The sequence below is a fragment of the Oratosquilla oratoria genome, chromosome 30 (genome assembly GCF_046742065.1).
Source record: "Oratosquilla oratoria isolate Oo_2021 chromosome 30, ASM4674206v1, whole genome shotgun sequence".
NCBI classification, from domain to species: domain Eukaryota; kingdom Metazoa; phylum Arthropoda; class Malacostraca; order Stomatopoda; family Squillidae; genus Oratosquilla; species Oratosquilla oratoria.
Genome location: NC_134806.1, coordinates 41,110,441 through 41,133,862, shown reverse-complemented (window position 1 = coordinate 41,133,862; position 23,422 = coordinate 41,110,441). Strand labels below are relative to the sequence as shown.

Sequence of the window (23,422 nt, the reverse complement as noted above, 5' to 3'; positions counted from 1 at the left end):
GTGTGTGTGTGTGTGTGTGTGTGTGTGTGTGTGTGTGTGTGTGTGATTCACCATGGTCTTGGATCAAGTGTCGGACTCGTGACCGAGTTATTAACCTCCCGGATAAAAGCTCAGAGCTCGTATAACCGATCTATGGGTAATGCTGTGACCTTACACGCGCACACCCACCCAACTCCCCGTCCCACGAGAGCTGGAGTAACAACCCGCAGCGCAGCGATACTGAAATTATTTCAGCCCTGGGCGGGATTCGAACCCGGACCACCGAAGTGGCAGGCGAGAACTCTAACCACCTCGCCGCGAGTTGTGTGTGTGTGTGTGTGTGTGTGTGTGTGTGTGTGTGTGTGTGTGTGTGTGTGTGTGTGTGTGTGTGTGTGTGTGTGTGTGCGTGAACGCGCAGAGTTTACGAGTGTAGTGGTCATCTCGCCAACAAGGGCCTATTGGGAGTGGGAGGGAGTGGGTGTGGAGTGTTTGTGGAGGTGGGGGAGTGGAGCAAAACAGATCTAGTCCACAACCAAATCAAGAAACTTAAACTGGGACAAGTGGAGTCTGAAATTGTGTGTTTATTCAATAGCGGACATGTATTAAACAAAACATACACACACTATGTGTGTGTGTGTGTGTGTGTGTGTGTGTGTGTGTGTGTGTGTGTGTGTGTGTGTGCAGAAGAAGGGAAGGAGTAGGAAGTGGAGGAGAGGGAGAGGAAGGAAAGGAAGATGGAGGAGGAGGAAGACCAGGAAAGGAAGTTGGAGGAGGAAAAGAAGAAGAAGGAGAGGGAGAAGGAAGAGGAGGAGGAAAGGAGGTGGAAAGATGGATGATAAAAAAAAATAGAACGATGAAGTCTTAACAGCTCCTATTTTACAACAATGATGACACTACTCCACATACCATCCACTCATTACACACACACACACACATACATACACACGCACGCACATACAGACTTTGGAATTATGTATGATAAATCGAAGAGCAAGAAACAGGTCACCACGAGTGTTGTTCCTTTCTTGAATACCACTCTTGGGTAATTATAATGGGTTACCACACACACACACACACATACACACACACAATGTGTGAAAAAACCCTACGCGAATTTAAGAGCAAATTAGACACTGCAAGATACAAAGACGGGACACCACGAGCGTAGCACCCCTTCCCGTAAGATACAACTAGGTAAATAAAAACACGCAATGCTGAATTTTATACTAGGTATGATAAATTAGAGACATGGAGTGTTGTTCCTTTGTTCTATACAACAATTATGTACACACACACACACACACACACACACACACACACACACACACACACACACACCCTATACGCAATATCTATTCAGATAAGACTATTCCTGAAATTAACACTAATTGTATATTGTCTGTGTATCTCTGTATCACTGTTAATCCAATTCAATCAATCTATTATTATTTATTATCATAAACACACAAACGGACTCGCACGAACACACACACACACACACACACGCGCGCGCGAACACAACTCTCCTGTTCACGAACAAATGCACAACTGAAACAGAAATGAAAGGAATGGGTGAGGAAGGGGGTGAGAAGAGGAAGAGCAAGGGAACATGGATGGAAAAAGGGAAGAGGAAGGGAACGGGGGAGGAGAAAGGGAAGGAGTAAGGAGGAAGATAAGAGGATGGGAAGAGGATGAGAAGGGGAAGGAGAAAGATATGAAGAGGAATAGAAGGGGAAGGAGAAAGGGAAGAGGAATGGAACGGGGAAGGGGATGGGGACGGGGAGCGTGTGGTGAATAGTCCCCCACAGGTGCGTCTACGCGACATTTTGGCTTATAGTATCGTCGCTGTAGAAACGGGATGGACAAGGAATTTATATGTTGTGTAGAAACAGCTGGTCTTTGGCCTTATATTACTATTGTGTAGATTAAGTCAATATTATACCTGTACTACAGGCATTTGTATCCTCGCTAAAGCATAACCTTGGCCCTGCCGAGCCATGTTTCGGCGAGGATGTGTCCTTAGCTACTTTTTAGTATGTCGTCTGTGTATATAAGGAGCCAGGTTTTGGTCTCCAAGGGCAGTTCTCTTCATTACTTGTATCACAGCGGTGCGCGTCCCAAGGCCCACGCGGTCAACTTTGCGGTCGGGATTCCTCGGAGCCTGACCGCCCGACCCAGCCTAGGTCGACACTCGCACTAACGATAATAAAGCCAACAAACACACTTGAGCTTCATTCACTCCCTCGGCACCATAGTCCAAGTAACGTTCACGTAATGTTACATGAGGGAGGCGCCGCCATCACGGGAAGAAGGCAACCCCCCCCCCCGCCCGCCCAGGGGGAAAGGGTCCTATTTCTTCTTCTGTCCAAAACGTTCAAACAAATATGCAGAATTGATACAATTGCATAAAACATCCAGTCGAGTATTGGACGATAACAAAAACATTCAAATACATAAACACAAATAACACAATTACATTTATAAAACAATATGGATTTAGTGTGTGTGCGTGCGTGCGTGCGTGAGAGAGAGAGAGAGAGAGAGAGAGAGAGAGAGAGAGAGAGAGAGAGAGAGAGGATGACATTAGGAGCAGTTAACTTTTCTTTTTACAAAACCTAACTGAAAAAATATCTCATAAACATTACGGTAAAGGAACCCGTATGTATCAGTTTATAGAAAATAAAGCTGACATAAGAACTATAAACGAATACACACTTTTGTTACATTGTCCGAAGTCGAAGAAAGAAATAAAAGTATGTGTTCGCATGTGTGTATGAGAAGAGTCATGAACGGGGGAGGGGGGCAGGATTTTTTTTTTTGGGGGGGAGGGGGGAGTGAAATATCACTCCCATGGGCTACGTTTGACCCCGTCTGGTGGTACCACGTGGAATCCAAGGGGGTGCCAGCCTGAGAAATCTAACCACTGGTATATAGAGACAGACTATATTTGGCTATGACTACATTTACATAGGACTGAATGTTTTGTGTGTGTGTGTGTGTGTGTGTGTGTGTGTGTGTGTGTGTGTGTGTGTGTGTGTGTGTGTTTGTGTGTGTGTCCCCTTTCCGTACACACCCTGTGGATATCAATACAAATGGCGCCTTACCTTGGTTTCGCTGAACTTGTTGTAGGAGAGTAGCAGTTCATCGCACCTGAATACCATCGCGTTTAGGAAACACTAAACACGCCGCAGGTGCAAAAACAACAACAACAAACTAAGGAAGAAAGTGCGTAAGCAACCCTCTTCCCGTTTTCTTTCAACTGATTAAAAAAAACGTGCCGTTGACTGGGTCAGATTACATTCTAAACCAACACTGGAGCAGGCAATTGATTTATCTTTTCTGATTTTTCTCTTTTTTTTTCTTGTTTATTCAGTAAGTTAAACAATGGTCACTCCAATGACTAGTCCGAGTTCTATCCCCCTTTCACGAGACGCGTTGCACAAGGGTGGACCTTTCTTGTCGTTCCGCCAGCAGACACGCGTGCAAGCATCCCTGTCGGGTTCAAACAAACGTGAATAAAAACCGTCAACGTGACCGAAGGACCGACCACTAACAAGCATCAACGCAAACAACCAACGCAACGATGACCAAGCCCTTGGGAAGTCTTGATGGAGTAAGTGACACATGAACCTTAGGCTGGCGTCACACTGTCCGGCTCAGCCGCTGCGGCTTGTTGTTGGCGATACCAAAGTCTCTCTGACGAGTCATCAGACTTCAAGTGTTATAAGAGTATTTTAACGAGGGGTCGTTATATCATGTTCTGATTGTCGCCATGTGATTTTATTAAGCTAATATAATTTGCCCGGCACCGCCGCGCAGTGTGACAAAAAAAAAAAAAAAAAAAAAAAAAAAAACTACGTGGCATGAAGACAACAATAACAATAATGAAAATAATGAATATAAAAATTCATTGAACTAATTATAAAAATTGAAGAAATTATATCAAGAGACAATAACACCAAAAATAATTTTTTTATAATAATAACAATAATAATAAAGAATATATAAAAATCATATAAATAATGTCAATATAAAATATCAAACAATTGATAAAAAAGCAGCAGTAAAAAACCTAAACACACATAAATAATAATAACAATATCTAATAAAAATATAAACTAGAACAATGATGAAAACCTAAAACATTAAACAAAATATGAAAACGAAAAATAAAAAATAACAAATTACAAAATACAATAACAACACTAATAAAGAAAGGTATTACAAAAAATATACAAATATAATAATAATAATAATAATAATAATAATAATAATATAAAATTATCTGTGCGCTGATGGCGTCATCGGGAGCGTGCATTTGCTTTGTTGTGGGTTTGAGTCCCGCACTCCTTTCCGACTCCCAGCAGTGACTGTTTGTTATCTCTCTCATAGGGCAAAGCGTAAAGGCTTCGGCCGCAGCTACTCAGCGCCTCATGGCGTAGTAGACTTCTCACAGTCACTCTTGGGCCCTTTCACACGCATCGACTTTTCGCCGTGCGCCGTTAACGATACGACGTCGTGTTCTCAAATAACCGAGGTGTCTGTGTTCGCTTTCACATGTGGTTGTGGCCGAGACGTGTGAAAGCGTCCATAGAATCCCACGGTTATTTGAAAGCACGACGTCGTGTCGTGGATGGCGCACGGCGTAAAGTCGACACGTGTGAAAACGAGCCTCAGGCCCTGTTTAGACTAGCGGTTTGAACCGCACGCAACCCACGGCGGTACCGCAGGAAAAACTGCGCGGCTGTATGTGAATGCCATTGACTTACACCGTGATTGAATTGCCGCGATTCAAACCGCTAATGTGAACAGGGCCTTAGTAATCATTCATATCATTTCAATTACCCGCACCGCGTCATTACTGGGGGGAGGGGGGGACTGCAATTATTCTCCTCTTAAGGCGAGGCACTTTCTCAACCCCCCTTCCCCCCCACTCCCCTGTCTTCGGCAGCGCCGCCGTCAGTTCGCCCCCGGGGTACTCTCAGAACACCCAGGTACTTTCTCTTGGAAAGTAGTCCCCCCCCTAATCTCCCAATCCCCCCCAACCTTCCTTGGTCGAGATCCCCCCACCTCCCTCCCTGCCCACCCAAAAGCTCCCCGAACGTCATCAAAAAGATCCAACTGGTTCTTGCAAGAGTTTCTTCAAGGGCCACCTTCTGCAGGAAGGTGATGCTGCTCAATGCCAGAGCATCAGGGAGACTGTCTCCACAGCCCCCCACCTATTGACACACACACACACACACATGAATTTGAGCCTAGGTATGATGGAAAATTAAAGAACAGGAGACGGGGCCCCACGAGCGTTGCTCCTTTCCTGTATACTACAATTAGGTAAATAAGCACGCACACACACACACACACACACACACACACACACAGGACTGAAATAATTTCAGTATCGCTGTGATGCGGATTGTTACTCCAACTCTCGTAGGCGGGGAGTTGGGGAGGTGTATGTGTGTAAGGTCACAGCATTACCCATAGATCGGTCATATACGAGCTCTCAGCTCTCTTCCGGGAGGGAAATAGCTGTTGATCACGAGTCCAACGCGTGGTCCAAAGACCATGGTGAATCACACACACACACACACACTCGGTGGCGCAGTTGGTAGAACGCTGAGCTGCCACGAAAGTGGCCCGCAGCTCCTAGTTCGAATCTTGCCCAGGGCCGAAATTATTTCGGTACTGCTGCGCTCCGGGTCGTTACTCTGACTCTCGTGGGCGGGGAGTTGGGGGTGTGTGTGTGTGAAAGGTCATAGCATTACCCATAGATCGGACCTACGAGCTCTGAGCTCTCTTCCGGGAGGGAAATAGCTGTCGATCACGAGTCCAACACGTGATCCAAAGACCAAGTGAATACACACACATACAGCAAACACTGATCTCCCGAGTCATTATAACCATTGCCAACACCACCAAGGTCCAATCAAAACCACTCGTACGAAATCAACACCGTTCGAGGATTCAACACCACAATAACACCGGCTGACAGTTCAACACCACCGGCAACCTATCTGGTGCAATTAACACCGTTTCCGACAGACCAAGCGAAAGTGTCACCATCACCAAAGTGCATTTAACACCAACCACGGATTTTGCAACACCATCCACATCCCTGTGCTCATTATCTCCGTGAGAAAGTGAGGCAGTGTATTTAGCAAAAACAAAAAGAACACAAAAAGAACAAGAACATATAGAACAAAAGGAGAAGAAGAAAGCGAAGAAGAAAAGATGTATGAAAAGGAAGAGGAGACGCTGAAGAAGCAGAGATGAAAACAAAGAAGAAGAATAACAAGAAAGAAGGCGAAGAAGATAAAGGAGAAGAATGACGAAGGTAAAGAAACAAAAGATGAAGACAAAGGAGAAGAGGAACAACAATAACAACAAACAAGACGATGAAGATAAAGAAACAGAGGACAAAGAAGAGGAAGAACATGAAGAGGATGAGGGAAAAAAGAACAGGAAAAATAAGAAGAGGAAGAAATGGAAGAGGAATAAGAGGAAGAGGAAGAGGAGGAGGAGGAAGAAGAGGAGGAAGAGGAGGAGGAGGAAGAAGAAGAAAAAGAAGATTAAGAAGGTAAAGAACCCCCCCCCCAAAAAAAAGGCGAAGAGGAAAACAAATAAGCACAAAACGAAGACACGGGAGGAGGAGGAGGAGGAGGAGGAGGAGGAGAAGAAGACGACGATGAAGAAGAAGACGAAGCAGCAGCGGCAGCTTCCCCGTCCACAAGAATGGCGTCCGCCCTCCATGGCCTACGGGACCCGCACCTTCCCCCACCCAAGTCAATAATGAATAAACGAGGCCTCCTTTTGCGAGGAGGAGGAATAGGAGAGGGAAGAACAGGAGAGGGAGGAAAAAGAGGAGGAATAGGAGGGGGAGTTACATGGAAAAACGAAGAGCAACAGACCTATTTGATCCTTACATGGCTGTTTCGGTACTTTTTTATTTATCTATTTATTTATTTGTTTATTTATTAATTTATTTACTTATTAAAGAAGGGGAAGGAGGAGAACGAAAGAGGAGGAATAGGACGAGGGTATGGGGATGGCGAGGGGGGTAAGAGGAGGTGGAGAAAGAAGAGGAGGAAGAGGAGGGAGGACCCCTAGGGGAGGGGAGAGAGGAAAGGGAGGAGTTTTGAAACCCTACTCGAGCAACTAAAGCCTCAGTCACCCGATGTGACTTTACTCGCCGTTACTGCGACTGGTAGCCGCCTAGTCGCCACTAGCAAGTCCAACTGGCGACTAATTATACTCGCAGCTACTAAAATTAAATATGTTAAACGTAGCTCACCGGTAGCGCGCGATTTCATGATCACGTGACGTTATCACGGCTACTATAGTAAATGCATTTTAACTTGAGACTTTGGGCGCTGCCGGGCGGAACCCAAGGGGTCAGCGCTGTTGCCACATCACATCATCACATAAGAGGGGATCACTACCTACCATGGTGGCGGACACGTGAATGACCTGACCTGTCAATTGTGTCTAGGTCAAGGACACCTCGGGCGGCAACGTAGCATTAGTCACGTTGCTAAATGAAAAGGAATTTTTGATGTCGTTGTCTTTCCCTCAAATCCCAAGCCATTCTTAAGACCATGTAGTCGTGTTATGAATATTATATATATACATATATATATATATATATATATATATATATATATGTGTGTGTGTGTGTGTGTGTGTGTGTGTGTGTGTGTGTGTGTTCTATATATAGATAACATACAGAATAACAGTGAGGCAGCAATGCGCAGTTCATCGCTAGATGAGTCAACAATGGGGTTTCCACGAGTCACGGCAAAGGGCTCAAGTTAGGTTACATATACTTACTGGATAGTCGCTTCATGTGACCATACAGTCGCGCAGTGACCACCATCGAGTCAGCCACTGAGTTTGTTTTCCCACGCATGAAACATGACAAACAAGGTTTGAAGTGGCTGGGGGACGAAATCTTTTGGGATAAAAACAACGAAAACTACTTGAGGTTGGTGTTGAGATTCCTGGCGAAATCTATGAATATTAGAGTCGGAACTGACAATGTAACCAAAGTTTGTTTAGTTTGAGAAAACAGACGCCTTCTGGAGAAACATTAGATTTCATAATAATTTGCAGGACTGAAAATCAAAGGGGCTTTTGATATGCTGTCCTATTTGCACCAATTTGTATCAATTTTTTCATCTATGTTACGACAAGTTACCTAGGTTAGGTAGGTTAAGTCTGATTAGGTTGATTAGCTTTATCATGAAAAATAGTGGGAGAGATGAAACTTCACAAATTCCCCCTCCTTGGTTCACATACAGCCTACAGGCCGCTGGTTTTATACTTATTTTCCTTTAGTTCCAAGTTCGGCAAACCGGTTTTGTCCCATTTCGGCACATGCTAACCGGATTAATCAGTTTAAAACCTGACATGTCTGCACTCTGCACAAGAGGCAAGGGAAGACTAGACTGCTAGATGGGCGGGTAGTCGACTCGCCGCTACAAGTAGCGGCGAGTAAAGTCGCTCTGTCGCAGCGACTGTCATGTGGCTCATAGTCACCGCGTGTGATTGCAGCCGACTTGCCCTGCCCTCCGACTGCAAGGGCTCTAATACTACACTAGCCTTACTTAATCCCCTTTGCAGTCGCAAGGCAATTAACTAACTTGATTCACACGACTCAGTATCAGTGGTGTCATCGAATGCGTGTTGATCTCGCATGCGCTTAGTCCCAGGTTTGAGTCCCGCACTTAATCCTCTCCGATTCCCACATGCAGTGACTGCTTGTTCCCTCCCAACCCCCAGCAGTCCCCAAAGCGCATCACTGGATAAAGTTGACGGCTTCGGCCGCAGCTACTCAGCGCCTCCTGGCGTAGTACAATCCTCACCTTCTCCATCACAAACATTAAAACATAAGAACGGTGGGGACTGCAAGAGATCATACGGCCTACACTAAGCAGTTCCATGTCCCTAACCACCAGTCATCCTTATCTATAAAATTATATAATATTCTCTTAAAACTACCAATTGTTGCAACACTCACTCCATGGTTACTAAGTCTATTCCATTCGTTAACTACTCAGTTAGGTAAACCAGTTCTTGCCTATTTCCTTCTTAAACCTGAATTCATTCAGGCTGCCGTTAAGTGATCTGATTCATTCGTAGGTGAATTGTCGCTAGAATGATTTGAGTAATTAACATTCCTTCTTGATTCGCTCTTTCTACATCTCTCACGCCAATTCAAAATTTCTCACACAAAACTTCCTTACTCCCACTCCCAGGCAAACGATATTCAAACGATTTTCATTTCAAACGATCCCGTTGTCGGTTTCACTTTCAAACCGCTAAAAAAAAACCGTTAAAACCGTTGAACTAACTCCACGACAACAATGGCGACGACGACGACGACGACGACCTGCAAGTGATCATCCTTTTGAACTTTCTTTTCAGAGCGCGTTCAACTTCCTCGTTTCCCTCCTCCTCCACCTCCTCTTCTTCTTCCTCCTCCTCCTCCCCTTCTTCGTCTTCCTCCTCATTCTATTCTTCTTCTTTCTCCTCCCCTTTTCAATTTCTTCTTCTTCCTCTTCCTTCTACTCTTCTTCTTCTTCCTCCTCCTCCTCTTTTTTCATCTTCTCTTCCATCACCAGCAAGAATGCATTACAATGGCGGGAAACTTCCTTCGCTTGTGTTTTGCTTTTGTCTGTGCGTTTGTATGCAACAGTTCCCTCACAAAGAACTCGGAGCATACAAAGCCTATCATACCTGTGGAGGGAGGCGGGGGGGGGGGGTCAAGAGTGACGTCACGCCACCCCGTCCGGATCCAAAATCACAGAACGTCTAAGGCTCTGTAACATACTGAACGAAGACCAAACAGAAAAAGAAGTAGAGGAAGAACAGAAGGAAGAGGACAACGACGAATAAGAATAAGACGAGAAGGAAGAATAACAAGATTAAGACGAACAGAAGAGAAGAAAGAAGAGGGAGAGGATGAAAAATAATAATAATAATAATAATAAATCTGCTGAAAGTGTCCAATTTCGACAGCCCCCCCCCCCAACTGCAGACTACATTTTTTCCCAAGGAACTTCCAACTGGAATATGAATATATACTTTTATATATTTATCTATTCATTTATCTATACTGTATATTCTTAGGAGTATCCTGTGACGATATATGAGGAGAGGGGAAGAGATAGAGAGGGATAGACAGATAGAGAGAGAGAGAGAGAAACTCTCATACACATCTCTCTCTCTCCTGCTTCATCTCGCCTATCTCAGTCATCTCTGAGGAAAATCCGCCACCAACATATATATATATATATATATATATATATATATATATATATATATATATATATATGTTAAGTCATTATCACTTGTCATGTGCTAGCGCAGGTTTGAGACCTTGGCGGTACCACGTTTCACTTTCTGCATGTATGCCTCCTCGAGTTTCTCCATGTTGATGGCTTAGAATTAAAGTGAATTGTGGTTTATATATATATATATATATATATATATATATATATATATATATCTATATGTGTGTGTGTGTGTATGTCAACTCACTATCGCTTGTCACGTACTAGCGCAGGTTCGAGTCCTTGGCTGTACCACGTTTCAATTTCTGCATGTATGCCTCCTCGAGTTTCTCGATGTTGAAGGCTTAGAATTAAAGTGAATTGTGGTTGATATATATACATATATATATATATATATATAATATATATATATATATATATATACATATACGCACACACACACGTTTTCTCTTAAACCCAATATTCTCAGACAGAGGTTGGCGAAGACGATGGTAATAGGAACGGGGTTTATGGTGGTCCGGTGGTTAGCACGCTTGTCCCACGTCCTTCCCCTAAAAATGTTACGAAGTTTTCAGCCCTGACCGGTTTACCCCCTCCCCCTCTTTGGTTCTTAATCTCATTCTTACCCGTAACTCACCTCCCGTCCCCAGTACTTGAACCCAAAGACAGATATCTTAACCCATTTTTCTTCCTACTAATACAACTAGTAATACTTAAAATAAAATAAATAAATAAATAAAAATAAATAAAATAAATAATAAAATATATTAAGTAGAAATAAAATAATCAAATAGAAAACAATAACTAAATAATAAAATATAATAAATAGAGGAAATGGAAAAATAAATAAAAAATGAAAATGAAAATCAAGTATTTCCCTCTTCACTACTCTTAATCCCCTTGGCCATTTCCTTCTGCCCCACCCCCCCCACTTCCTCTTCCTCCTCACCTCTACTCCAGTCCCTGACTCCGTCATCCGCACTACACTCAAAACCTCCTCCAAAATCAAGCAATCCATCTTTGACTCCAAATTCCAACCTTCTCCCTCCTCCTCCTCCTCGACTTCAACCTTGGTGACCTTTTTATGGTTCGAATTCCTCATTCACATTCTGACCTTTATTTCTTCCCCCATCGTCGTCTCCTCCTCCTCCTTCGTTCTGATCTTCCTCGTCTTCCTCCTCCCCTTCTCCTTCACTTCCTCGTCTGATTATTTTAACATCTGTCTCCTCCCCCTCCTCCTGCCCACTCCCTCCACGACCTGGCCTTACTCTGGTCGCCCCTTCTTGCCCTTGACCTTCTTCCCGTCTCCAAGGCCTTATTTGGACCTTACCTAAAAAAAAAAAGAAAAAAAAAAAGGGGGGGTTGCTCCCCACGAGCGATCTCCCCCCCATCATTCCCCCCACCCCCCACCTCTCGTCCTCCGGAGCCTGGCCTTATAAGGCAATGTACACGCACCTGCTTGCTTGCTTGCCTGCTGACCCCACCAGTGGCCAACGAATGGAATAGTCTTCGTAACCATGTAGTAGTAGTGAGCGTCTGAACAATGGGTTGCTTTAACAGAAGATAACTTTATGGATGGGGATGACAGGTGGTAAGGGACATGGCACTGCCTGGTGTAGGCCTTATGGTCTCTTGCAGTCTCCTTCATTCTAAAGTGTTTATGTTCTTGTGCTCTCCTTGTTTCTTTGCTTGCTTGCTTGCTTGCTTCCATATCCCCAATCCTCTTCCTTCCTTGTTTGCTTGCTTGCTTGCTTGTTTGCTTGCATACCTTCAACGCCCCACCTCTCGAGTCATCGACACGTATAGCCACCCGTTCAACTCACCCATGCTTCATCACCCAAACTCCCTCCTTCCTCCTCCTCCTCTTCTTCTTCCTCCTCCTCCTCTTCTTCTTTTTCCTCCTCTTCTTCTTCCCCCTCCTCTTCTCCTTCCTACCCTTTCATCTCCCCCTGTTCTTTCTCTCTTCATCCTCCTCCCTCCTCCTCTCCCAAACACCTCCTCCTCTTCTTCTTTCCTACCCTTTTCCCTCCTCCTCTTCTTTCTCTTCGTCCTTCCCATTTTTACTTTTCTCACATTTCTTCTCCCCCCCTCTTCTTCTTCTTTCTCCTTCCTCACCTTATCTTCTTCCTCCTCTTCTTCTTTCTCTTTAGCCTCCTCTTTTCACTTTCTAGCGATATTTTCCTCCTCCTCGTCTTCTTCCTCCTTTTCTCCTTCCAATTAATCCTCTTTCTCTTCACCTTTCCTATTTTCTTTTTCCTTCCTTCCCTTTTACTTGTTCCCCCTCCTATTTCTATTTCCCTTCCTCCTCTTATTCTTCTTCCCTTTCTCTTCCTCTTCTTTTTCCTGCACGTCCTCCTCTTCCTCCTATTCTTCTTCTTTCTCTTCCTTCTATTCCTGTTTTCTTTCCCTCGTTCCACTTCCATCTTCATCTTCTTGTCTATCTCTTCTTTCCCCTCCTCCTAAACTTCTTATTCTTCCCTCTTTCTCCTCCTCCTCGCCATCCCTTCCTCTTCTCCTCCTACTCCTCCTCCTCCTCGCCATACCTTCCTTAACTGCATTCCTGAGCTCGAGCAAGCTACTTCGTTTCCGCCTCCTCCCTCTTCCTCCCCCTCCTCCTGTTCTCCTCCCTTCTTCCGCTTATCGTCGTCTTCTTCTTTTTCTTCTTCTTCCTGAAGGAATTTCCCGAGAGCACCAAAGAGACTTCCTAAGGCAGAGAGTCATTATGGCTAAGCACGATTTCTTCCCTCCCTTCATTCCTCTCTCTCTCTCTCTCTCTCTTTTTTTTTTTTTCCCTCTACACCCGTCCACTCCCTCACCAGCTGTGCAGGTGGTAGTGGGCTAAGGGGCGGGGGAGGCCCCACCTTCAAAATCGCACCTACAACCTCCAAAATAATCACCCCCACCAACCTCCGACAACACAACCTCTAAGCCTCCAAAATCACATCTACAACCTAGACAACCTAACCTCCAAAACAATTACCCCCACAACCTCAGACAATACAACCTTCAAAAATCATCCCGCAACCTTATGCAACACCTTCCCAAAACACTAACTTACCGTAGTGGCTGCTGAACCTCATACCACTACATACCACCACTATCGGTTGATTTAAGAAACGGTTAGACAGGTGGTAATAGACGTGGAACTGCCTAGTGTAGGCCTTATGGTCTCTTGCAGTCTCCTTCATTCTTATGTTCACTACCTACCTACCTAACCACCACTACCACTCCCTGGCTACCTACCACCACCAGCCTACCTACCACTACCTGTCTACCTACCTACCACCACTGCCTGCCTACCAACCTACCTACCACTACCACCATTTATACCTGTCTACCTACCACCACAACCTAGCCTATCACCACTACCTGCCTACCTACATACCTACCCACCATCACAATCACCACCACATCAGGGACGCAGATTCCTTCCCTCCAGGTCCCGCTTTCCTCCGTCACGTCACCGCCCACGCGTCTCGTGTAAACACGAAGCCACGTTTGTTTACGCGTGACGTGACGAGCAAAGGAATACAAAACAGGAGCGACAAGTAAACAAATCGGGCCGGGCCGAGTGTGCGCAAGCACGCGACTGCGCGCGCACAGCAAGTGGTGGCCTCCTTTTCGCTCCCGTAACGCCAATGGGAGGGAAGGGGAAGTGAGGAGGAGGAGGAGGAGGAGGGAAAGGGGAGGGAAGGAAGAAGAAAAGGGGAGAAAAGGAGAGAGAAGGAAGAATAAAAGGGGAAGGAAGGAGAAGGTTAAGTAGGAGGGAAAGAGGGAAAGTATGAGGGACGAGGGAGGAGGGAGGAGGGAGGAGAGAGGAGGGAAGAGGGAGGAGGGAAGAGGGAGGAGGGAAAGGGGGAGGGGAGGATGGGGAGTGAAAGGGAATGGAGATAGGAGGGGGGAGAGAGGAGAGAAGGAGAGAAGGGGGAGAAGGGAAGGAGAGGAGGAAAGAGAAACTTTTTTTTCATCTCCTGATTCCGTTCCTCAGCCTTCGGCATTCCGTCCTCCCCTGAACGCCGTTGGCGCCGCCGCCGCCGCCGCCGCTGGCCGTTGGCGCCAAACGTCAGCTCTGGTGCCGGCACTTCAACCCGTCATCACACGCCTTCAGGAAGAACCTTCAGGTAGATTTTTCTTCTTCTTCTTTTTTTTCTTTTTTAGTCTTCCGTCTCAATGACTCTAAAATGGTTTGGCTTCCGTACGCACGCACACACGCATGCACACATTTTTCATACTGATGCATAAATGTGTGTGTGTAAGGTCAAAGCAGGACCCATAAACCGGGCCACATATGAGCTCTCAACTCTCATCCGGGAAGGTAAAAGCTGTCGAGCACGAGTCCAACACGTGGTCCAAGACCGTGAAGGTGAATCACATACACACACACAAATGAGGCCAGACTATCTCTTCCTACATTTATAGTTTAATACATGCTTGGAACATGTCGCCGTCTTGTAGTTTAGACACAAACACACAATAATACCCCGTGTGTCGTCAAGTGATTTTATTTAATATAAAGTCACGATGTTGCCCACAGGCCCCCTTCCGTGCCACGTGGTCCTTTCCCATTGCGTCCTGCCTGTCGGCAAGAGATTTAAACCCCCCAACGAGGGGTTAATAATTTGACATTTGGAAATTTGAAAAACAAAATATAGTAACCGAAGCCATTTCTACTCAAACCAAATAGCAAAAGTAAATAGCATGCTAGCGAGACATGCCTAGTGTGCCGCCACGTTTAGAGAGTGACCAATCACAGCGATGCCTCAGGGAAGATTTCCCTGTAGCCAATCCACCGCACAGGAGAGTTCCACCCTAATATCAAAAGGTTTCCCCTTTATTGGAGGGATAGCCGGCCAAGACACGCACCCACTTTCATTCGTCATCCACTTTCCTTTATTTATTTATTTTATTTATTATTATTTATATTACTATAATTTTTATTCGTTTATTTATTTATCATTATTATCTTTTTTCGCATCCGACCTAGTTACGGACCAAAAGGTCAGTCGACGTGCTCCTCCTTTGTAACCCTTTGCAATCTTTTGTAAAATCTTAGCTCCTTGTGGATGAGGATATTTACAAAGGATTACAAAAGAAGACCATGCCGAGAGGAGACCTTTTGGTCCATAACTAGGTCGGTTGCTGGAAAAAAACAAATAATTGAACAAATAAATAGATTACATGAACAAACTGGTAAATCTTAATAAATAATAAAGAATAAATAAAAAAACTATAAATATATAAATAATTATAAAATAATGACAGGCATTACAGCATTTTGCTTAGGTGTTTATCTAAATGAATTTTAAAAATTCGAACTGTACTACATTGCACTGCTTCTGCAGGAAGTTTATTCCATTCATTAACTACACGGTTGGCAAAGTTGTTTCTACCCACTTCCAATTTAAATTTACTTACTGACCGTTTGAGTCCATTATTCCTTGTCTGATTCCCATTCTGTGTTAAAATGTCGTCACTTTTGATGTTGTCTATTCCCTTCGGAATCTTAGACCTGTATCAAGTCACCCCTGAGTCTGTGTTTTTAAGGGTAAATAGATTGATACGTTTTAGTGGATTTTCGTATGGTTTATTTCTGATATTTGTAATTAATTTTATGACCATAAGGAAACAGCACATTCCAAATGTGGACGAACTAATGTTTTATAGATTGTTTATGACACATGGAGTTTTAATAATAATAAAAAAATCGGGCAATCAATCCTAGAATCTTATTTGCCTTCTCTGAGGCGGAAATACACCGTTCTGACAATTTGAGATCATTACTGATGAATACGCCAAGATCCTTTTCACTATCCACTTTTGTTAACGAATTTCCAAACAACTTGAAATCGTACTTTGTGTTATTTTTAACCTATGCGCATAGCCTTACATTTACATGTGTTAAATTTCATTAGCCACCTTCCAGACCATTGCTGTAATTTATCTAAATCTTGGATACCTAACTGATTTAACTGATCATTTGCCATTCCGCAGTTTTGTATCAGCAAATCTGGACACAACAGATTTCAGTCCGTGGTCTGTGTCATTTATATATATACTTCAAATAGAAGTGGCCCAAGAACGGAACCCTGAAGAACTCCACTCATAAAAAATTCCACCTGGAAGTTTTGCCATTTAGAACAACTCTTTACGATCGTTTAATCAATTACTAGTCCAGCTTAATAGGCTACCACTAATCTAGCAAGTATCAAAAGCCTTTGCAAAGTCTAGATATACTGAATCTATTTCATTTCTTTTGTCGTAATTTAAGATGACAGTGTTGTAGAATTGGAGTAGGTTAGTCACACAAGAACGTTTCCGTCTGAATCCATGCTGGCTATCTTTTATTAAACGGTTACTTTCTAAATGGTGTTCGATAGCATCTCTGATGACAGTTTCCATAATTTTTCTACGATTGAGGTGAAGCTGATAGGCCTGTACTTTATAGGTTTCTTTTTGTCACCTTTCTTTTAATATTGGGGTTATGTTAGCTAAATTCCAATCTCTTGTGATTCTCCAGATACGATTTATTTATTTATTTTTAATCATTTCTAATGGAACAACAGTGTCATTTTTCATTTCCTTCAAGGTTCTTGGATGCCAACCGCCAGGCCCTGGTGTTTTATTAACTTTGAGTTTTTCTATACGTCTTTTATTTTATTGTTTTATTTATTTTTTGTTATATTTACAGTAGAGTCCGTTTACCCTTGACTTTAACACAGGCTTCAGTTAGGACTTCACTTTGAAGTGATTTATTTACGAATATAGAACCAAATTAATTGTTTAAAATATCACACATTCCTTCACTCGAGTATTCAAGTTGATCGTCAGCAGATAATAGTGGTTCAATGTGATTTCTAATATCCTTTTTATCTTTAATGTAACTATATAATTCTCTGGGATTCTCTTTGGATTTATCAGCGATATTCATTTCGTATTGTTGTTTTCGTTTTTTTATTGTCTTTTTTAAACCTCTCTGTATTATTACATAACTTTGATAGTCATTAGGTGCATCCGAGCAATTGTATTTCTTATAAGCCTGCCTCTTTTTAGCGATACTTTTTCAGTTTCTTTGTCAAGACATTTGGGTCGAGCCTGATTTGGGGATGGGGGGGGGCGTCTGTCCTTAAACGGGATGTAAATACTATAGACCTATCCTCTCCTCTCCCCCAACACGGCCTCTCTCTCTATCTATCTATCTCTCTCTCACGTCCTAATTGTGGAGCACCTCCCCTTGGCCCAGTTTGCCATCTGATTCAGCTGGTACGCCAGCTGGGAACCAAGACTGCCCTGGGTCGGGTCAAAATGGTGACGATAATGATGGTGATGATTGTGACGATGATGATGAATGGATAAGGTTCGGGTCTATAGGTAAGTCTCGAAATTTCAATCTTGCATGTAAATAATACGAATATAAATAAACAAATAAATAAATTAATAAACAAATAGAAATTATGTCAATAAAAGACGATCTCACTTTCCTCTCCCCCCCCCCACTCCACCACCACCACCTCGGGATCCCTACTCACGCAGGATGAGGAAGAGGAGGAGGAGGAGGAGGAGGAGGAGGAGGAGGAGGAGGAGGAGGAGGAGGAGGAGGAGGAGGAGGAGGAGAAGGAGGAGGAGGAGGAGGAGGAGGAGAAGGAGGAGGAGGAGGAGGAGGAGGGGGACCAAAGGGGTGCCGGGGTGGGGGGTTCGCTACATCTTCCTTCTCCCCCTCCCCCCCCCACACTCTCTCTCTCACCAGACTCGTCTCGCCCCCAAGTTTCAACTTCGTGGAATGCTGTGACCTTACACATACACACACACATTCGTGGCGCAGTTGGTAGAGTTCCCGGCTGCCACCACGGCGGTCCGAATTCGAATCCCGCCCAGGGCTGAAATAATTTCAGTATCGCTGAGCTGCGAGTCGTTACTTCAACTCTCATGGGCGGGGAGTTGGTGTGTGTGTGTGTGTGTGTGTGTGTGTGTGTGTGTGTGTGTAAGGTCACAACATTACCCATAGATTGGTCATATATGAGCTCTGAGCTCTTTTCCGGTAGAGAAATAGCTGCCGATCACGAGTCCAACAGATGATCCAAGACCACTGGTGAATCACACACACACACACACACACGCGCGCGCATCTCCTTGCCCACCAGAGTTGGAGTACCGGATCGCTGTGCAGCGATGCTGAAATTATTTCAGCCCTGGTGCTCGAACTCGGATTGCTGAATAAGCGATCGAGAGCGGTACCACTGCACCGTCGAGCCCTGTGTGTGTATATATACATGTATTTATGTATGTACGTATATGGGATTTGGTGGGAAGATGTGGTAGGATAGCTGGGTAAGTAGATAAGGAGGTAGGGAGGGAGGTAGATAAGGAGGTAGGGAGGGAGGTAGATAAGGAGGTAGGTAGTTAGGCAGGTAGATGGGTAGTTATATGTGGTAAGGTAGCTGGGTAGGTAGATATGGATGTAGGGAGGGAGGGAGGAAGGTAGATGGGTTGTATGTGGTAGGGTAGCTCGGTAGGTAGATATGGAGGTAGATGGTTGGGTAAGTGTGTGGGTTATAGATGAAGGTAAGAAGGGGGAAATGTAAGGAGGGATGAGGGTAAGGAGGAAGGTAAGGAGGGTAAGGAGGAAGGTAAGGAGGGTAAGGAGGAAGGTAAGGAGGGAGGAGGATAAGGAAGTCGTGAAGGTTTTAGGTAATGTGGGAAGAAGGTAAAGAGGGAGGAGGATAAGGAATTCGTGGAGGTTTTAGGTAATGTGGGAAGAAGGTAAGGAGGGGGGAGGTAAGGAGGGAGGAGGGTAAGGAGGAAGGTAAGGAGGGAGACGGGTAAGGAGGAAAGTAAGGAGGCAGGGATGAAAGCAGTAGTCAGGCAGTTCAGCTGGCAATCACAGTCAGACAGACACAATCCAGATCCTTCTGATTTGGTCTTGCGAGTTCAATGACTGGTTGTGGGGCTTTGGGGCTTTCGACGTGACTCTTCTTCGGTTCCCCTCCACCTCTCATCCTCCTGCTCCTCCTCCTCCTCTTCTTCTTCTTGTTCCTCCTCCTCCTCCCACTTCTCTAGAACAATAAACAAAAGTAGCAGAAACACTCACTACTCCATTGTCCAAGTCAACTCAATAAACTCTCCAATATATTGAAGAAACATAATAATAAATAAATAAATAAATAAATGTTAGAAGAATTAAAACACGTCACGCCAACACTTACGAAGAAACAAACGAAGGCGAGGAGCGTCATACGCCAGAAGGCGCTGAGTAGCTGCGGCCGAAGCCGTCAACCTTTGCCCCTATGTGTGATGCGCTTTGGGCTGATTTTCCACCCCGGTACAAACAAACAAAGACATCGGTATCAAGCTGCTCTCTCCCTCTCTCTCGGTCTCTTAAGAGTATCTCTCTCTCAATCTCCCTCTCTCTTGGCCTTTCCCCCATCACCCAAGATTGACCAAACCTTCAGTCCATCTCCTTGGGCCATTCTTGGCCACTTCCATTCATTCCTCCCAATGAAAAACCTCCTCTTCCTCCTCCTCCTCGACCAAGTCCTCCTCAAGAACTCGCTCGCTCGCTCTCGAGCTTAAGTGGTCAACGCCACCATCACCACTATCTTCTCCTCGTCCTCCTCCTCCTCCTCCAGTGCCTCTTGCCCTCCGCCTCCACCATCACTAATATCTCCTCCACCTCCTTGTTCTCCATTATCAAGAGTACCTCCTCGCTTTTCTCCTCCTCCTCTTCCTTCTCCAGTACCTCTTGTACTCCACCTCCACCTCCACCATCACTAGTATTTCCTCGTCCTCCTCCTCCTCCACCATCTCCACTTCTTCTTTCTCCTCCTCCACATCTCCAGTTCTTCCTCGTTCCCCTCCTTCTCGTTCTCCAATATCTCTAGTTCTTCCCCATTCTCCTCCTCCTTCTTCTCCACCATCTCCAGTTCTTCCTCCTCTTCCTCCATCACCAGCACCTCCTCTTCTTTCATCAACACTACTAAATACTCTTCCATCTTCTTAAGGAAATAAAATAAATAAAATAAAGTAAAACAAATGTATAACAATACATAATAATAATAATAATAATAAAAGACAATTCATTCTGGTGTCAGCTTTGTTACTGAATTGCACTTATTCCTTCATTAATTGATTTATCAATTCATTATCCATCCATTCATTCATTTGTGAATAAGGTGTCAGCACAACTACAGCCCCCCCCCCTCTCTCTCTCTCTCTCATAGGACCTTAAAGGGTCACGAGAACAAGTTGAGAAAGACTAAATGCCTAAAGGATGTCAAGAAATCTATTTTCCTTACACATGCGTAAGTATTTGAGAGAACTTCGAAGGTGACATGGCCCAAGCTGGGGCAATACACTAATCCAAATCTAAGTATGATGACTGGAAAACAAGAAGATACAGAGCCAGTTGGAACCATACATGAATTTGAAGAGAGGCACGATAAATTGGAAAGTACGACACGATCGTTTCTCATTTCCTGTATAATACAAGGTAAACACACACGCACATATATCACGAGAAAACCACAGTTAGACCAAAAAAGATTGGAGACAAGGAATCTATATATTTCGATTGCAATCGAAATGTATAGATTCCATCTCCAGTCTTTTTTGCTCCAACTGTGGTTTTCACGTGATTGACATGTGATACCACGTTTTCCATCAGTATGTGTGTGTGTGTGTGTGTGTGTGTGTGTGTGTGTGTGTGTGCGCGCGCGCCCTATTTGGCGCCACGTGGCGCTTTAGGTGTTCTGGCTGTCGCCAGGCGATTTTATTCACTGAATGTCGACGGGGCTGGAAACCTACTCCTACTTTGACGGCAAAAGTCTTATAAAAGTGACACAGGAAAAGCCAACAAACCTTTAAGCAACGTAGTCGCGTAAACAGTCCCACCATCAACAGCAGACCATAAGGTGGTTTGTGTACAACTCCTTGTACACCACAATCTTAGAAAATTACTCTGTACTCGCAAACAAGTCTCATAAAAAATGTAGTTACGACAGGTAAGTAATTAAGTGAATACAGCAAGCAGTCTGTCATCAACAGCAGGCCATAAATAGCGAGTTTGTGTACAATTTTTGGTACTCTACCATCTTAGATAATTACTCGGTATTCACAAACAAATCTTGTCAAAAAAGAATAAAGTATCTGGAGTTACAAGAATTGGATTAAATTGAGTGAATATTAACAACAAGCGAAGGCTTTCATCAACAGAAGGCCATAGGGACGGGGAATGCACAGAATTTTTTGTGTCCTACAAATATTTAGTCACTTCCTGAAATTCATAAACATGCCTCCCATTTACTTAATTATCCCATTTCCTTACACCCTACAACCCATTTAACTGCCAACTGATCCCGATAAACATAAGAACATAAGAATGAAGGAGACTGCAAGAGACCCTAAGGCTTACACAAGGCAGTTGCTTCAAAATGCCAAGGATTTCTCAGCAGACTTCCCACAAAACACAGGCATTTCGACATTCCTTAATATACACCCGGTACATGTAAAAAAGAATAACAAAAATAAACGAAAAAGAAAACGAATAAGAAATAATTTCCTCAACAAAAAAGCGCAATATCAAACTCCCTCACAAAACCTTTTCAACAAACTCAACAAATATTTCATCGCCGTTTTTCAAGGGACCAACTTAAAAAAGAAGTGCCGCTTACGTATCAGCGCTCTAAAGGTACGTTTTGTTCGGTGCGATAATCGTTCAACGATGATCGTTCACGACTCAACGATGATCGTCGAACGATTATCTTGAGCTCTCATTCTTTGTTTTTGAACAGGAATCTTTTGCTTTGAGCTAACCTCACGTTTACCCAAATAGGAAGCCAGGGTTCTTTCCTTCTTGCATGTCACCATGGATTACTTTCACATATGCACACTTACACACACACACAAGCATTATATGCATACGTATATATTTCCGGATGCCCCAAAGCTATTTTGGCACAATTGCCTCGAACGGTAATTCCCAGTTGGTTGAGCGCAGCACGAATAAGGCCACGAGCACACTCATGTAAATAATCCCAGGGCTTCTGTTAAGAGAGAAGAGAGGAGAGAGGAGAGAGAGAGAGAGAGAGGAGAGAGGAGAGAGAGAGAGAGAGAGAGAGAGAGAGAGAGAGAGATCCTCCATCAACCAGATTCCTCTCAAGAGGAACTGGATGGAGGACCCACCAAAAGCTGTCCTCCGGAAGAGCAGAACGAAGAGGACCCTCGAGCGGTTGCGGTGGCGGTTGCGGCCGCAGGAACACGAGAAGTGAGGAGCGGCTGTGGGAGGAGAACCTCCCCCCTCCCCCCCAAGGCCACACCACCGCCGCCGCCTCCGCCCTCTGAGCACTTCGACCACAACGCCGCCGACAGCCTCTTCCTCTTCGTCCTGGAACGCGACTGGATTCTCATCATCCTCTTCATATCCCCTTTTCTTCACCTTCCTTCTGTTCCTCCTCCTCCTCTGCCTCCTACACCACGACTAAATCCTCCTATCTCCTTTTCCTCCTCCTCCTCTTCCATCCCGTGTTCCTTACCTTTCGCAACAACTCCACTTTGAAGAAACTTCGGTGCCGTGCTGCACTGTATAGATTGTGATAAATCCAATACATTATCCAACGGGAACCACAAGTTTTGATATCAGTAACGCCGCGAGAGAAAGCTCCAAGCATTTTTTTTTTAACCTCCAGAATTCACCCCTAAATTTTGCTAATATACCTATACACCCCTGTTAGAGGGACGTGGGGGTGGGGAAGGGGGTTGTATGTAGATATACAAGTCTTAATATTGGCAGACTAGAACGATTTCTGACGGGGGGAAAGGGAGGGTGCTACTTATATATCCTGGTTGTAAGACAATGTGCCGGGGGGACAGGGTTAACCCGTCATCCACAAGGAGCTAAGATGCAAAAAGGGCAGGGGGGATTGGGTGACAGATGAGAAGGGTGCGTTAGGTAGCACGCCTTAGCTCCCTACCTCCCTTCTAAAGGGAGGGGGGAAGCCTTTTAGTACATAGATTATCATTATTGTCACCTATGTTATTTTATTACTATCAGGCCAGTGGGCGAGATGCAGGGATGACCCGTCATCCAGGAGGAGCCAAGAAAAGAGGGAGGGAGGGAGGGAGGGTGGTGAATGGGAGTGGCGTTTGTGGGGATGAAATGG

At 44.5% G+C, this 23,422-nt stretch overlaps 1 protein-coding gene across 12 annotated transcripts in view; it reads right to left on the bottom strand.

The window, feature by feature from the left end:
* The window catches only part of Cip4 (formin-binding protein 1-like Cip4), a 403,349-nt gene that overhangs the window by 92,657 nt on the left and 287,270 nt on the right, over positions 1 to 23,422 (bottom strand). For 2 of the 12 annotated variants that reach the window (XM_076212810.1, XM_076212812.1), the window contains exon 2: positions 3,084 to 3,471. The exons of the other annotated variants lie outside the window; for them this stretch is intronic. In XM_076212810.1, coding sequence (XP_076068925.1) covers positions 3,084 to 3,140 — 57 coding nt within the window. In that variant the 5' untranslated portion in view covers positions 3,141 to 3,471. The remainder of the gene's footprint in view (positions 1 to 3,083; positions 3,472 to 23,422) is intronic. 12 annotated transcript variants of the gene reach the window in all.